The sequence below is a fragment of the Giraffa tippelskirchi genome, chromosome 13 (assembly GCF_054371585.1).
Source record: "Giraffa tippelskirchi isolate mGirTip1 chromosome 13, T2T-mGirTip1v1.2.pri, whole genome shotgun sequence".
Classification (NCBI taxonomy): domain Eukaryota; kingdom Metazoa; phylum Chordata; class Mammalia; order Artiodactyla; family Giraffidae; genus Giraffa; species Giraffa tippelskirchi.
In genome coordinates this window covers 115290191-115304291 of record NC_137287.1, presented here as the reverse complement: position 1 = coordinate 115304291, position 14101 = coordinate 115290191, and the positions used below count along the sequence as shown (strand labels likewise).

Here is a 14101-nt window from a genome sequence, read left to right as displayed (position 1 = left end):
CAGGTCTGTGCCTCCCAGGTTTCTGTGTAGCTTGGGGTGACTGCTAAGATGATGATGCTATAATGGGTTTGCTGCCTATACCTGGTAGCGCACAGTCTCTGGACAGGAAAAAGGGAGGTACCCACTCTTCTGCAGAACAGTGAGAAGGATCACCATTTCCATGGACTCTGCTGGTTTTGTAGTTGCAAACAAGACTCCACTTCAGTCAGTTTGATTTTCAATATGCATTTATTGAAATATAAGCCACAGTGTTTGAAGCTACAGAAAGGAAAATCGCAGCATCATTGTGGGGTCAAGAGGCTTCTTTATCCCAAACCCTTCTCTCATTACTGACAATGAGAACTGGATGCTGGAAATTCCTCTTGGCCACCCACAAGGAGAGCAGAGGTTGTGGGGATGGGTTGAAGGTGAGGATGCCGTGAGGATGGGGGTAAAAACAAAAATCCTGTTACACCGCAGCCTTGTACTTAATCTGGTCATGAGGAATGTGCTCCTACACTCCTTCCTTCTTTCCAAATAATTATAAACTGTCTCATTGGTGTCAGGAACTGTGTGAAGTGCTAGGGGTACAGGGGAGACATGCTCTCATGGTGCTGAGAGCCAGCTGGATGAGACAGAATTAGACGTGTTGACCAGTAGAGGAAAGGAAATAGGCAGGGGAGGGTAGGAGAGAGAAGGACTGCGAGGAGACTGAATTTTTTCAGAAGCAGCCACAGCCCAGCCCTGCAGGGGTCCTCCTTGGATTTCAGAGTTTCAGGGACCACTCTTCCCATGTCCTCTGCAAAAAGAAAGGAACTTGTTGAGTGCCGTCACTGTGGCCCCAGACATGGACAGCGATCATCTTGACAGAGCCTAGACTTTCCAAAAGATATGAAACTGTAGTGCCCATGACCCAAATGACCTACAAGAAGGAAGTGAGTTTTCCAAGCCTAGGTGGGGCACTCATGAGCACTGCAGACCTGCCCTGGAGGGTGGCTGAATCAGGGTTCTCAACTGAGAAGGGGGAGCATGTGATCAGGCTGAGATGACCACAAAGAGGCATCAGGGGTTGACCTTCTGCCCTTCTCTCCCTGGAGAACCCGCTCAGTGTGTGGTTTCACAGGACACTGCGGCCTCTTCTGGCAGCAGCGAGGAGGAAGACACTGTGCGGGGTGAATGGTGTGTGGTCCCCTGAGCTCCACCTCTGTCCCCAGCCCTTCCCTTCCTCCTGTGCCCTGGCCCGTGTCTTACCGCTGGAACTCTTCCAGTGTGTAGCAGGTCTTCATGCAGTCAGGACAGCAGGACTTTAAGCAGTCCTCTATCGTGTTGAAGTTGTTTTTGTTCCCTTCGCAGCCGCCATAAACAAACAGCTCGCAGCACCCGGTCTTGGCGTTGTAGAAGTACCTGGCTGTCTTGTTCTTGCAGGAACCAGCTAACTTAGGCTCCAGGCAGAAGGCAGGCTGAGAATCTGCCAGAATGAGAGGGGCAATGGCTGTTATGAGGATGGTCATCACAGCTCTGTAGAAGGCTGACAACTAGAACCTCCAGTTTGTTTGGAATAGAGGATGTTGGGGTTGTGGGGGATGGTCAAATTGAAATGCCCATTTGAAAACCTCCTTTCCTTTCTGGGACAGAATTTTGAAGGTTGCTAAGCGTGACATGTTACAGTAATCATGTACAAATGTATATCTTCTCATGAAGTATTTTAAGAAAAATTGGTATAATGCCTTTGAATAGCCTTAAAACTTCCGAAAGACTTCCAAGGTGGTTCAGTGATTAAGAATTCGCCTTCCAACGAAGGAGTCCTATCTTCAATCCCTTGTCAAGGAATTAAAGTCCCAAATGCTGTAGACACGGAGTCGACAGGCTGTAACTACTGAGTCTGGGACCCACAAATAAGAACCAGCCCACACAAACAAACATAAATGCTCAGAAAAAAACACACACAACAACAAAAAAAGGACAAAGGTAAAAAATATTCCCTATATGTCAATCATTAATGGGTCTGGATAACAGAGTTTATAATACTATTAATATTCTCTTTGCTTAAGTGTGTGGTAAAAACTTTTCACCATTAATAACAATGGTGAAGGAATCATGCTATAATGGGAAAAGGCATGAAGAAAACATAGCACTGTATTTACTTCGGTTACCTCACAGGGATTCTATAAAATGAATATCGGTACTAATGATATTGTGATTCTAAGAAGAAATATACATATTTCTTTTTTCATCATTTTCCTGACACTGTTCCTAAAAATCTTGGTATTTCTTATGTGATGAGAACAATGAGGGTGTCTTTTGGTATGTAAAGTTGGTAAGTTTGGAAAGACCCTCACAGGCCCAGAAGGGGCTCTGATATTGCACCGGAAAGGACTGCCTACAGGAGGGTGAAAACTTTCATTCCCATCCTCTCCCATGGCCTTTCTTCCTCAATCTCCTTGCCTTCCCTCAGCCTCAGGGAGGTTAATGGAGCTGTCTGTTGAACAATCCCCAGTGGCTAATGATTTAATGCATCATGACTAGGTAATGAAGCCTCCATAGAAACCTCAACAGAGCAAGACATTTTTGTTGTTCGAGAGACCTGGGATCCACCCAGGGAACACGGATATGGATGCACACATGAACGCACACTCCACGCGGACCCCTGCAGCAGCCTGCTCTCTGGGGCGCTGCCTCTGCTCCTTGCCCCCTAGAGGACACTCTGTGCACTGCAGCCTCAGGGATTCCGTTATTATTCAGTCCTAGCCCACGGCTCCCTGGAGACCAGTTCCTCAGTGAGTCCCCTTTTCTCTGATAGTGAAATTCTGATTCTTAAAAAGTCCTGCGGGGCTCCTCGAGACCTGCTCCCATGGCCTCTATGCCTCATCCGTTTCCACTTCTTTCCCCTCACCTAAACCAACTCAGCTCCAGCCACCCTGGCCCTGGCTCCTGCTCAAATACAGCAGTAACGAATAACCAGGCACGTTACTTCTGCGGTTCTTTCTGCTCAGCGCCTCATCATCACAGAGGGTTTACCCGACCCTTTAGAGAAAAAGCACAGCTTCCTTCCTCTGCTCCACTCTCTACCTTCAAGAAACTGATAACCTACCATAAGATTTCACCCTTTTTTAAGTCTCCCTCCTAACAGGCAATTTTATTTTGCCATATTTTTTGACAGCTGTGTCCCCATCCCCAAGAACACTGCTTTGTAGGGGCTTCCTAACTCCCATTTTCGTTCTCTCCACAAGTGCAAGGTCATCAAATAGAATGGGTATAATTGAATTCCTTTTAGTACAAAATCACCTTGATGATGGGGCACATCAACATAATGGTCAATTCTCCCTCTAACATTCAGTCTGCTGAGAGGATAATAAAATAATGGGTCCTGGTGATCTTTAACCCCGAAACCTCTGAACCCAAATACTTATGGATATTTACGGAAGTTTTCAATAAATAACCATATTGACTGAATTAACCACTATTGCTGATTAATCATAAGTTCAGAGCCTGCACCTGAAGAGGGTTGCTTTCCCTGAGTGCTCTCACGACCTAGCAAAGAAAGTAAATGCCAAGAGTTTCAGGAGGCCGGGGCAATGAACCAGGACAAGGATCAAATATGGATTAAATGTGAATAATAAACTCCTAGTCAAAAGAGAACAAGGGAAAGGGTCTGGAGACTTTACTCATATTGTCTCAGCCTTGATCCCACGAGCCAAACCACACAAGCACTATGTTTCTTGTGCTCCTGTGGTTGCTGCTCAGTGGTCCCAGGTCTTTCTGATTATTCTAATAATAAAGGAATAATCATTATTTGACAACTCAATATGTTTTCTTGCCCAAGGGAGGTCAAAGGATAAAGTTCTTCAGATTAACACATTGGTGGATAATGAACAAAATTGGTCATGAAATGTGAATAAATTCTTTATATTCATGACTGGTAATCTGTTCAGAGAACCCATGTAACATGTTTCCTCTGTTCAGATGAGGAAACTGCAGATGACTTACCCCAGGACACAGAGCCTGTGGGTGGTAGGGTCAGGACAAGTAACTATGATGTCAGAACCCATCTGATACAGTACCTGATTCTACCAGGAATTCTAAAAATATAGTTTACTTGTAAGAGTTTCTAGCTTCCCAGGTGGCTCAGATGGTAGAGAACCTGCCTGAAATGCAGGAGACCCGGATTTGATCCTGGGTTAGAAAGAGCCCCTGGAGAAGGACATGGCAACCCACTGCAGTATTCAGGCAAAGGAGCCTGTGGCCTTCAGTCCATGGGGTGGCAAAGAGTCAGACATGACTGTGCAACTAACACTCCACTTTCACTGTAAGATTTTCTGGACGCAGTGTTCTACTTTCATTACTTCCCTGTCCCCAAGTCTCATCTAAGCGCCTAAATCACAGGAGAGCGTGAGCTCGTGTTTACCCTATCACCAAATATGTGGTGTCTCCACCAACATCAACCAGTTCCCCAGACACCCATTGGGCGTCCCCCAGTCAATTGATATCTGATACGAAATTAGTGCAGTTAGTGCAGATCCTACCCGTTGAAGGATCATGACTGTCCTCACTTTAGTCCCAGCCACAGGGTCCCAACCAACTTAGGCTTATGACCAAATGTCTATAATGTAGAAGTCCATCTCCCCAGAGGTGCAGAAAGTACAAACCTTTTTTCTCCTCTTTGAGTATATGTGTTGGGAACTCCTGTGGTGTATGGTTCTCAAGTTGCCTTAAGGCAATCAACTCCTGACCTATGAAAAAGAGAAAATTTCAAGAGTTTCAGGAGGCCTGGTCCATGAAACAGGAAAAAGATCAACCATGGATAAGAAAGTAAGGGTCAAGAAAGGACAAAGGAAAAGGCCTGAGACTTTAGTAACGTTGTATCAGCCTTGGTCCCACAGCCTATCACACAAGGGCTGTTTCTTGCTTTTCCAGCAGTTGCTCTCCTCCATAGTTCAACATCTTTCAATTAGTTTTAATAATAGAGGAATAATCATTATTTGATAAAGAAATATTTTTACTTGGCCAAATCAAGAAGGTAGAGAAATTTTTTTCAGATTAACACATCGTGGTGGAAAATGGACAAATCTGGCCGTGACATAGGAATAAATTCTTTCTATTCAAGACTCGTCATCTGTTCAAATAACCCATGGAACATGTTTCCCCTGTTCAGATGAGGAAACTACAGATGACTTGCCCCAGCACACAAGCATGTGAGTGGCCTGGTCAGGACAAGATACTGTCATGTCACAACCATTTGATACATTATTAATTCTGCTAGGAACTCAAAAATACAGATAACTGATAAGAGTTTCTGGGTACAGTGTCCTACCTTCACTGCTCACTTCTCCCCAAGCCTCACCAGCAGCCCTCTCTGTCCATTGACTTCTGATACCATGGCTGTGGAGTTAGTGCCGACGCCACAGGTTGAGGGATCCAGACTGTCCTGACTTCAGATGCCAGCCAGGTGGTCTCAAGTCACTTATGATTCTGACCAAGTGACTAAAAGTGAGAGTTTCTATGAACCCACCTCCACGCACAATAACTCAACCGAACCAGCGACCAAACTCAGGAAAATTTTTACTCACTGTTCTCAGATCAATATATAGGATTAAATCTGAGAAAAAAAGTGAACTGGAGGAGATGCTTAGGGCAAAGTGGGAGTGGCGGTGAGCGGAGCCTCCATGCCCTGGTGAGCACAGCATCCTCACCACAATTTGTCCCCACCTCATAAGCTCTGCGAGCCAATATTGATGGATTTTTATTGAAGTTTCACTAAACAGGGATGTTTATTGAATCCCCGGCCGGTAGGAACTGATTTCGGTTCCAGTGCCATCCCCTCCCCCAACAGGTGCAGAAAGTTCAAACCTTCAAGGCATTTTTTGAATGTTTTGGCCGCTTTTCTTATCATCTTGCATGTCTTGCAGATAATTTTGGTACCTATGAAAGAAAAAATTTCCAAAATTTGCAGGAGTCTTGGACCATAAACCAGGATGAGGTTCAAATATGGATAATAAACTGATGCCAAAAGTGGACAAGGGAAAAAGCCTGGAGACGTTGCTAATATTGTATCAGCCTTGGTTCCACGAGCCAGCCACACAAGGGCTGTGTTTCACGCATTCCTTGCAGTTGCTCTACTAAGTGGTCCCAGGTCTTTCTAATTAATTTTTATTGTACAAGGATAATCATTGTGATGCACAAATGTTCTTTCTCGTCCCAAGCAAGTAGGTAGAGAAATCTTTTCCAATGAACATATCCTGGTGGAAATTAACCAAAACTGGCCATGAAATATGAATAAACTCTTTATATCTGTGGCTGGCAGTATGTTCAAAGAAATCAAGTGGCATGTATCTGCTGTTCAGAAGAGGAAGCTGTAGATGACTTGCCCCAGGACACATGGCATGTGGGTGGCAGGGTCAGGACAAGATACTTCCCTGTTACAACCCATCTGTTACTCTATCCCCTTCTGCCAGGATCTCTGAAAACACCAATAACTGCTGAGAGCTTCTGGGTGCAGTGTCCTGCCTTCATTACTCCCCTGTCACCAGGACTCACCTGAGCTCCCCAAGCACAGGGAGAATGAGTCTACGTTTCCCTGACACCAAATACTTGGTGTCTCTAGAAACAACATCCAATTCCCCAAACTCCCACTAAGTGTCCAATAAGTCAATTTACTTCTGATATGAAAATGAGGGAGTTGGTACAGACTCTCTATGTTGAGGGCTAAATCTGTCCTCAGTTCAGATGCCAGCCATGTTGTTCCGAGTCATTCATGATTTGACAAAGTGGCTAAAACTGGGAAGTTCCAGTTATTGAAACTCCATGTTCAATAACTCGATAGATCTGATGACCAATTCAGTACAACCACTTACATACTGATCTCACATTGTTATCGTTAAGGATAAATCTAAGGACAGTGGAGTAAGTGAGATGTGCAGGGCAAAGTGGAAATGGATGTATGGGGAGCCTTCAAGCCCTAAAGAGCACAAGACCCTCACATCACCATCATGTGTTACCACCCCAAAATCTCTCAGAATGCCTGTATCTATGGATTTTTATTGCAGTTTCACTAAACAGACATATTGATTGAATCATTGTCCAGTGGTGGCTGTTCTCAGTCTCAGTGCCCTCTTTTCTCCCAAGAGATTCAGAAAGTTCAAACCTATAATCACATCGTCGATGATTTCGTTAATCACAGATGATACTACAAGCTTCTCAGGTCCCCCTGTAAGGCTTGTCTCCAGACCTGTGAAAGACAGTAAATTCCAAGAGTTTCCGGAGATGTGGGACGTGAACTAAGGCAAGGATCAAATATGGATCATATAATAGTAGTCAACAGTGGACAAGGGAGGAGACACATATGAATAATAAAATGATAGTCAAAGGGGAAAAGGGGGAAGGGCCTGGAGGCTTTACTAACATTGCATCAGCCTTGGTCCAAGGAGCCAACCCACACAGGGCTGTGATTCATTCTTTCCCTATAGTGGCTCTGCTCATTCATCCCAGGTAGTTCTGGTTATTTTTTATAACAGAAGAATAAAAATTATTTGATACCTAAACATTCTTTCTTGCCAAAAACAAGTATGTAGAGAAATTGTTTTCAGATTAACACATCTTGTTGGAAAATGCACTAAATTCACCATGATATCTGATTCATCTCCCTTATATATATGACTGATAATCTGTTCAAAAGCCCACGCAACATTATCTACTGTTGCAATGAGAAAATTGCAGATCACTTGACCCTGGACATGGCATGTGGGTGGCAGAGCCAGGACAAGATACTAGCATGTTACAACCCATTTGATGCACTCCCTGATTCTCCCAGAAACTCTGAAAATACTGATAACTGAGATCAGTTTCTGGTTGCAACGTGTTCTTGCATTTCTCCCTTTTTCTGGAGCATCACCTGAGCCCCAAATCACAGGGGACAGTGAGTCTAGGTTTGCCTAGGTTTCCCTGACATCAAATATGTGGTGTCTCTACCAACAGCAACCAATTCCCCAAACACCCACTGGGTGTCCAACAAGTCCATTTACTTCTGATTCCAATCCATGGAGCTACTGTAGATTCTGTGGGTCGAGGGCTCAAGACTGTCCTTAGTTTAGATGCCAGCCATGAGGTCCCGAGTCACTTGTGCTTGTGACTAAATGGCTAAAAATGGGGCATCCATGACCCCACCTTCACATTTAACAATTCAATAAAACCGGAGGCTGAACTTAGGAAAACCCTTACTTACTGTTCTCAGAAAAATATACAAAATAGAGCTCAAGGCAGCAAAGGGAGGAGTGTGTAGGGCAAAGGGGGCGGGAGGTGTGCCCAGCCCATGCACTAGTGAGCACAGCACCGTCACACCACCCGCCTGCAAGCTCTCTGAATGCCAACATTTCTGTATTTCTTTCTAGGTTTCACTAAACAAGCATATTGTTTGGATAATCAGCCATGGGTGATTTTTCTCACTCTCTGTTCCCTCCCCTTAGCTCAAAGTGCTGGAATGAGAGGTGGTGAAAACTGTAATCTTTAAAGCAGTATTTGAGGTTTCTTAGAGACCAGCCCCATCCTTAAGGTACCCTGAGTCGCCTTCAGTGACTCTTCTCATAACCACTAAAATCAGTAAATTCCAAGAGTTTAGGAGGCCTGGGCCATATCACAAGAAGGATCAAATATGGATCTTTTTATTACTACACTACAGTGAGGTTCATGGACAAGGCAGGACCAGGAATAGATAGTCTCACAAATAGGGTCCCTGATTTGGTGTAGTTAGGTGGGATTATTTATCTTTATATATATGAATTTATATATCTCCTCATGCACATCATAATGTCAGTGGAGTTAGAAGCTTGCAACTTCCGACTTCCCTGGTGGTTCAGCAGTTAAGAATCCGCCTGCCAATTCAGGGGACATGGATTTGATCCCTAGTGTGAGAAAATTCCACGTTGCCTTAAGGGAACATGTGAACCACAACTACTGAGTCCAGATGCCTGGAGTCCCTGCTCTGCAACAAGAGAAGCCACCCCAGTGAGAAGGCCACACACCGCAACCGCAGAGTAGCCCTCGTGACTAGAGAACGTCCTCACATACCGAGGAACACCAAGGCAGCCAACACCAAGCTAACAACAAAATCCTGCCCAACTTGACAGGAGAAATCCAGAGAGGGTTGGCAGCACCCTCCCCACCACCACTGATCCCCTCCCCCTAACCCTTCTATGGACTCTCCTAATTTCATGAGAACCTGTAGAGGAAAGGTGAGTCCAGACATACCTTGGTCCAGGGAATGGTGTTCATACACCAGAGTGCCATCTACCGGGATAACCAGGAGGAAGAGAAGGGCTGCAGAGAGGCAGAGGCAGTTCATCTTCATGGCCTTGCATGAGGGCTGCCGAGGATGCTGGAGACGGACCGAGCTTTTAATATCCTGGCTGAGGGGTGGGATCAGGTGATGAGGAGGAGAGTGAGGGAGGGGAGGAGCTGGGTCAGTCCTGTTTATTGTGTAATCTCCCTCCTAACCATGCCTCCTGCATCTTTCTGCAGGGGCCAAAAGTCCAGCAAAAGCAGAACTTAGACATGACTATGCCTGTGGGTCTCCTGTCAATACAGATCACGATTTCAATATGTTCTCTCAGGGAGCATCCCAGGACCTAGAGCAGTGCATGGCAAGTGATGGATGGTCAGTGAGTGGATGAGACAAGTCACAGGATCTATAAGTGAATAGCAGTGTGTGAGCCCTCATCTTCCTTTTCAGCCTCCTGCATGTGTCATCTCACCTGGACCTCAATGCCCTAACCCTCCTCACCTAGCTCAGAAGACAGGTCACTTTCCTATAACTATTGTCACAGCTTCTCCACTGGATGGACACTTACTCTCTACCAGACACTGGTCCAGGCAGGAACTTAGCTGAGGAAGTTGATGTCCTCCTGGACTGTAACCCAGTGTGTTCACTTTGGTCACAGCATGAGCACAGAAATAATGGAATATTGAGGGAATATTGATACTGCGACTTGTGTAAGAAATATTAATTCGGTCTTCTTCCTATTCCTGACACAGAGCTCCTGATGCTGCTGAAGTTTCCTGAGAGGTGAGAGAAACAAGGAGACTTTTGTCATGTGAAGGAGGGGGCTAGTAAACACTCAGCCTAAACCAAGAATAGAGTTGGTTGCCTGGGTAACCAACACTTGATTGGGGGAGCGGGAACTTTCATTTCCACCTTTCCTGTTTCCCTGCTCCCACACCTCGGGGAGGAGTGAAGGGTGGAGGGTGAATCCATCACAAATGCCTAAAGATTGAATGAATCGTGATTTGGGATGAAGTCTCACAGAAACCTCAACAGAGCAAGTCATATATGTTCTGCTAAGGCAATAAGATCTACCCAAGGAACAACACAGGTACACACTGCACCATGGCTCACTGGACCACTGCAGCAGCCTGCCCAGGGGCCTCTGTCTCTGCCCTTCACCCCCGAGAGGTCATTCTCCATTCTGCAGCCTCAGTAGGTCAGTTCAGTCAGCTTAGTTGCTCAGTCCTGTCAGACTCTTTGCTACCCCATGGACTGCAGCACTCCAGGCTTCCCTGTCCATCACCAACTCCCGGAGCCTACTCAAACTCATGTCCATTGAGTCAGTGATGCCATCCAACCATCTCATCCTCTGTCGTCCCCTTCTCCTCTTGCCTTCAATCTTTCCCAGCATCATGGTCTTTTCAAATGAGTCAGCTCTTTGCATCAGGTGGCCCAAGTACTGGAGTTTCAGCTTCAGCATCAGTCATTCCAATGAATACTCAAGACTGATCTCCTTTAGGATGGACTGGTTGGATCTCCTTGCGTCCAAAGGACTCTCAAGAGTCTTCTCCAACACCACAGTTCAAAAGTATCAATTCTTCAGTACTCAGCTTTCTTTACAGCCCAACTCTCACATCTATACATGACTACTGGAAAAACCAAAGCTTTGACTAGATGGACCTTTGTTGGCAGCCTCAGGGATCCTCTTAAAACTTGAGTTCTATAACATGGCTCCCATAACCAGTCTCTCGGTGACACCCCAGCTCTCTCAGAGTCAAATTCGGATTCTGATAAAGTCCTACAAGGTTCCTTACCACCTTCCCCCACGGCCTCTCTGCTTCATCCCCTTCCACTCTCCTCCCCTCACCCACTCAGCTCCAGCCACACTGATGTGGGCTGCTGGGCAAACACACCAGGCTCATTTTTGGCAGCCTCTGCTCAAGGCCTCCTTATTACAGAGTGCTTCCCTGACCTTCTACAGTCTCCTGAATCCCCATCACTCTCTGTCTTCACAACACTCATCACTACCTGCCATGGGATTTTCCCATCTTCATTGTCTGTCGGCCTCTCAGAAGGCATATTATTTCACTATATTTTGTTTACAGCTGTTTTCCTAAACCAAGAAACATACCTTCTTGGATATTTCTGGGATATTGATGTTGAGAGAGAGAGGCTTCATGACCAAATAGACTAACAGGAATTTTATTATATTCAGACTCTTCAATGACTGTGTACTTAGCTTGAGTATGACATGAGAGATTCGTTTACTTGATAAATATTTATCAGATACGTAGGCTTTATGTCCCAGAAGGTATATCTTTTGGTGGGCATATGTGTATATATATATATATATATATATATATATATATATACACATACACATACAGAGAGAGAGAGAGCTTCCCTCGTGTCTCCATGGCAAAGATTGCCTGCAATGCAGGAGACCTGGGTTCAATCCCTGGGTCAGGAAAATCCCCTCAAGAAGGGAATGGCTAACCACTCCACTGTTCTTGCCTGGAGAATTCCATGGACAGAAGAGCTGGTGGGCTACAGTCCATGGGGTCACAAAGATCAGACACAACTAAGCCATTAACACTACCATTTTTTTCACCTGTCTATACAATTATGAGTCTCCTCTATAACTGCATATCTTGATAGGAAAATTAAGAAATAGTCTAACAGGACAACAAAACGAGGTGCATTGAATTTTGATTTATATCATATCAGCCTGGAAAGAACAGTCTTTGCACCTTGAGCAAACTCTCAAAAGTACTGCATTCTCTGCTGTTTCTACACTTGTCTCCAAAGGTAAGAAGCCCAGTTTTCACTCAACATTCTGATTAATTTCATAACACAGAAAATATCATTATGTGACAGGTAAATTTTTTAGAGGGATGGTGAGGAAATGTAGGTAGAAAAGTCTTTTGGACTAAAACATTTTGGTGGAAAGTGGACATCATTGTCCACGAATGTATAACTCTTCACACTCATGACTGGTAATTCTTTCAAAAAACTCATGTAACCTGGTCCCCATGTTCAGGAAATGAAAATGCAGATGACTTGCTCCAGGACAGAAAGTCTGTGAGCTGTAAGCTCAGCACAACCTAGTGTTTATGAGTTTTAATTGAGGGCTGGATGCAGGTAATTTGAATCTTTGGCCACTGATGCCTGAACCCAGTATCAGTACCTTTTCCTGTCCCCCGAGGGACTGGGCTTGATAGTTCTAACCCTCTAATCATCTGATGGCAGGCAGTGGAATCCAGTCCCATCCAGACACTATCTTAGGCTCCATCCTTCACTCATCTCCTGATTTTGACACAGAAAATACAAGTGTTTCAGGGGGCCTGGTGCACGGACAGAGACAAGGGTCAAATTTGGATAATATTATGACACTACAGTAGGATCAGTGTCCAGGCAGTGACCAGGAATAGAGTCTCAGTTACAAGATCCCTGACCTGGTAGAATCAGGTGGGATTTTGTTTTTTTCAAAGCGGAACACATAATGATACATTTTGAGAGTCAAGGAATGTCCCTGAAATGAAAACTGTTAAATTTACCAGAAGAAATGCAGAGAGATTTTGCTGCACCCACCGCACACCTGTACCTCAGTGCCTTCCATGGACTCCTCTCATCACCTGTCCCCAGCCTGTAGAGGAGAAGTGAGCCACTGCTTTCTCTGGGACCAGTTCCTGGTTTTACCAGGTGCCCAGGAAGACAAGAAGGGCTAGGGAGAGGCAGAGCTGGCTCATCTTTGCGGCCTTGCAGGAGAGCCTCTTGGGAAAGCTGGGGGCCGACTGAGCTTTTTGTACCCAAGCTGAGGGGTCAGAACAGCTGACAAAGAGGGAAGTGAGGAAGGGGTTGATTTGGGATCAGTCTTGTACAGTGTGTAAGCTCCCCACCTCTCATGGTTCTGCTTCTGCCTGTTGGGGCCAAATGCCCAGCATCATTGATTCTCAAAGTTGCTTATGCCTGTGGGTCTCATGGGAAACACAGCTTATGATTCCAAAGGGGGAATTTTGTCCAGTATGGTCACGCAGGGAGAATCCCAGCTCCTAGATCACTGCATGGCATGTGATGGATGGTCAGTGAGTGGCTGAGAGCAAATCAAAGATGGATCATTGATCAGTGCTGTTGGCTCAGTGGGTGAAGAATCTGCCTCCAATGCAGGAGACCCAGGTTTGAACCCTGGGTTGGGAAGATCCCCAGGAGAAGGAAATGGCAACCCACTCTGGTATTCCTGCCTGGAGAATCCCATGGACAGAGGAGCTTTGTGGGCTACAGCCTGTAGGTTCACACATAGTGGGACATGACTGAAGCAACTTTAGCACACATGCAATAGCATGAGGTGGGAAAAGACCTAGACCTGGGTGAGGTCAATCACTGAAGCAAGAGGGCTTTCAGTTCCTCTGAGGAAGAAGGAGACCTATTTGGAAGAGAGACTGTGACTCCACTCTGGCACTGGGGGAACTTCCTGCTCTGCTGGTGAATTTCTATATCAGAAGGTGAAACTACAACATCCAGTCCTATTTCTTCCTTTCTTTACTACAGCTGACAGCACATTTAAAGAGCAGTTAGGAGCCAAGGAAACTAAAAGTCCATATGCTTCTCCACATTTGCCTTGTTCTGAGCTGTTCCAAGCACATTAGCTGCATAATCAACATGGTTCTCAAAAGTAACCAATTCTGGGGATTTCTTAATGCAGACACCATTATTCTCTTCTAGAAAGAAAGAATCTGTGTTTCGGGGAGATGAAATGACTTGCTCAAGACTGCACAGCAGCATAGTGAGTTACTTAAGCCAATATCTTTTCATTAATAACACCTCATTATCCCATTGCTGTCCTTGTTCAGTCCCTAAGTCCTGTCTGAC

General features: G+C 45.3%; 1 protein-coding gene across 1 annotated transcript; it reads right to left on the bottom strand.

Annotated features, from left to right (window-relative positions):
* Positions 1 to 209: 209 nt before the first annotated feature.
* On the bottom strand, positions 210 to 12564 carry LOC145532344 (trophoblast Kunitz domain protein 1-like). Its single transcript, XM_081557139.1, has 8 exons — positions 12420 to 12564; positions 9819 to 10026; positions 9220 to 9377; positions 7121 to 7204; positions 5827 to 5898; positions 4626 to 4709; positions 1231 to 1447; positions 210 to 778 (listed from the first exon to the last, which is right to left on the bottom strand). The coding sequence occupies exons 3-8, from the start codon at positions 9317 to 9319 to the stop codon at positions 754 to 756; spliced, it is 582 nt and encodes a 193-aa protein (XP_081413265.1). The 5' UTR covers positions 9320 to 9377; positions 9819 to 10026; positions 12420 to 12564; the 3' UTR covers positions 210 to 753.
* Between the last annotated feature and the right edge of the window lie 1537 nt (positions 12565 to 14101).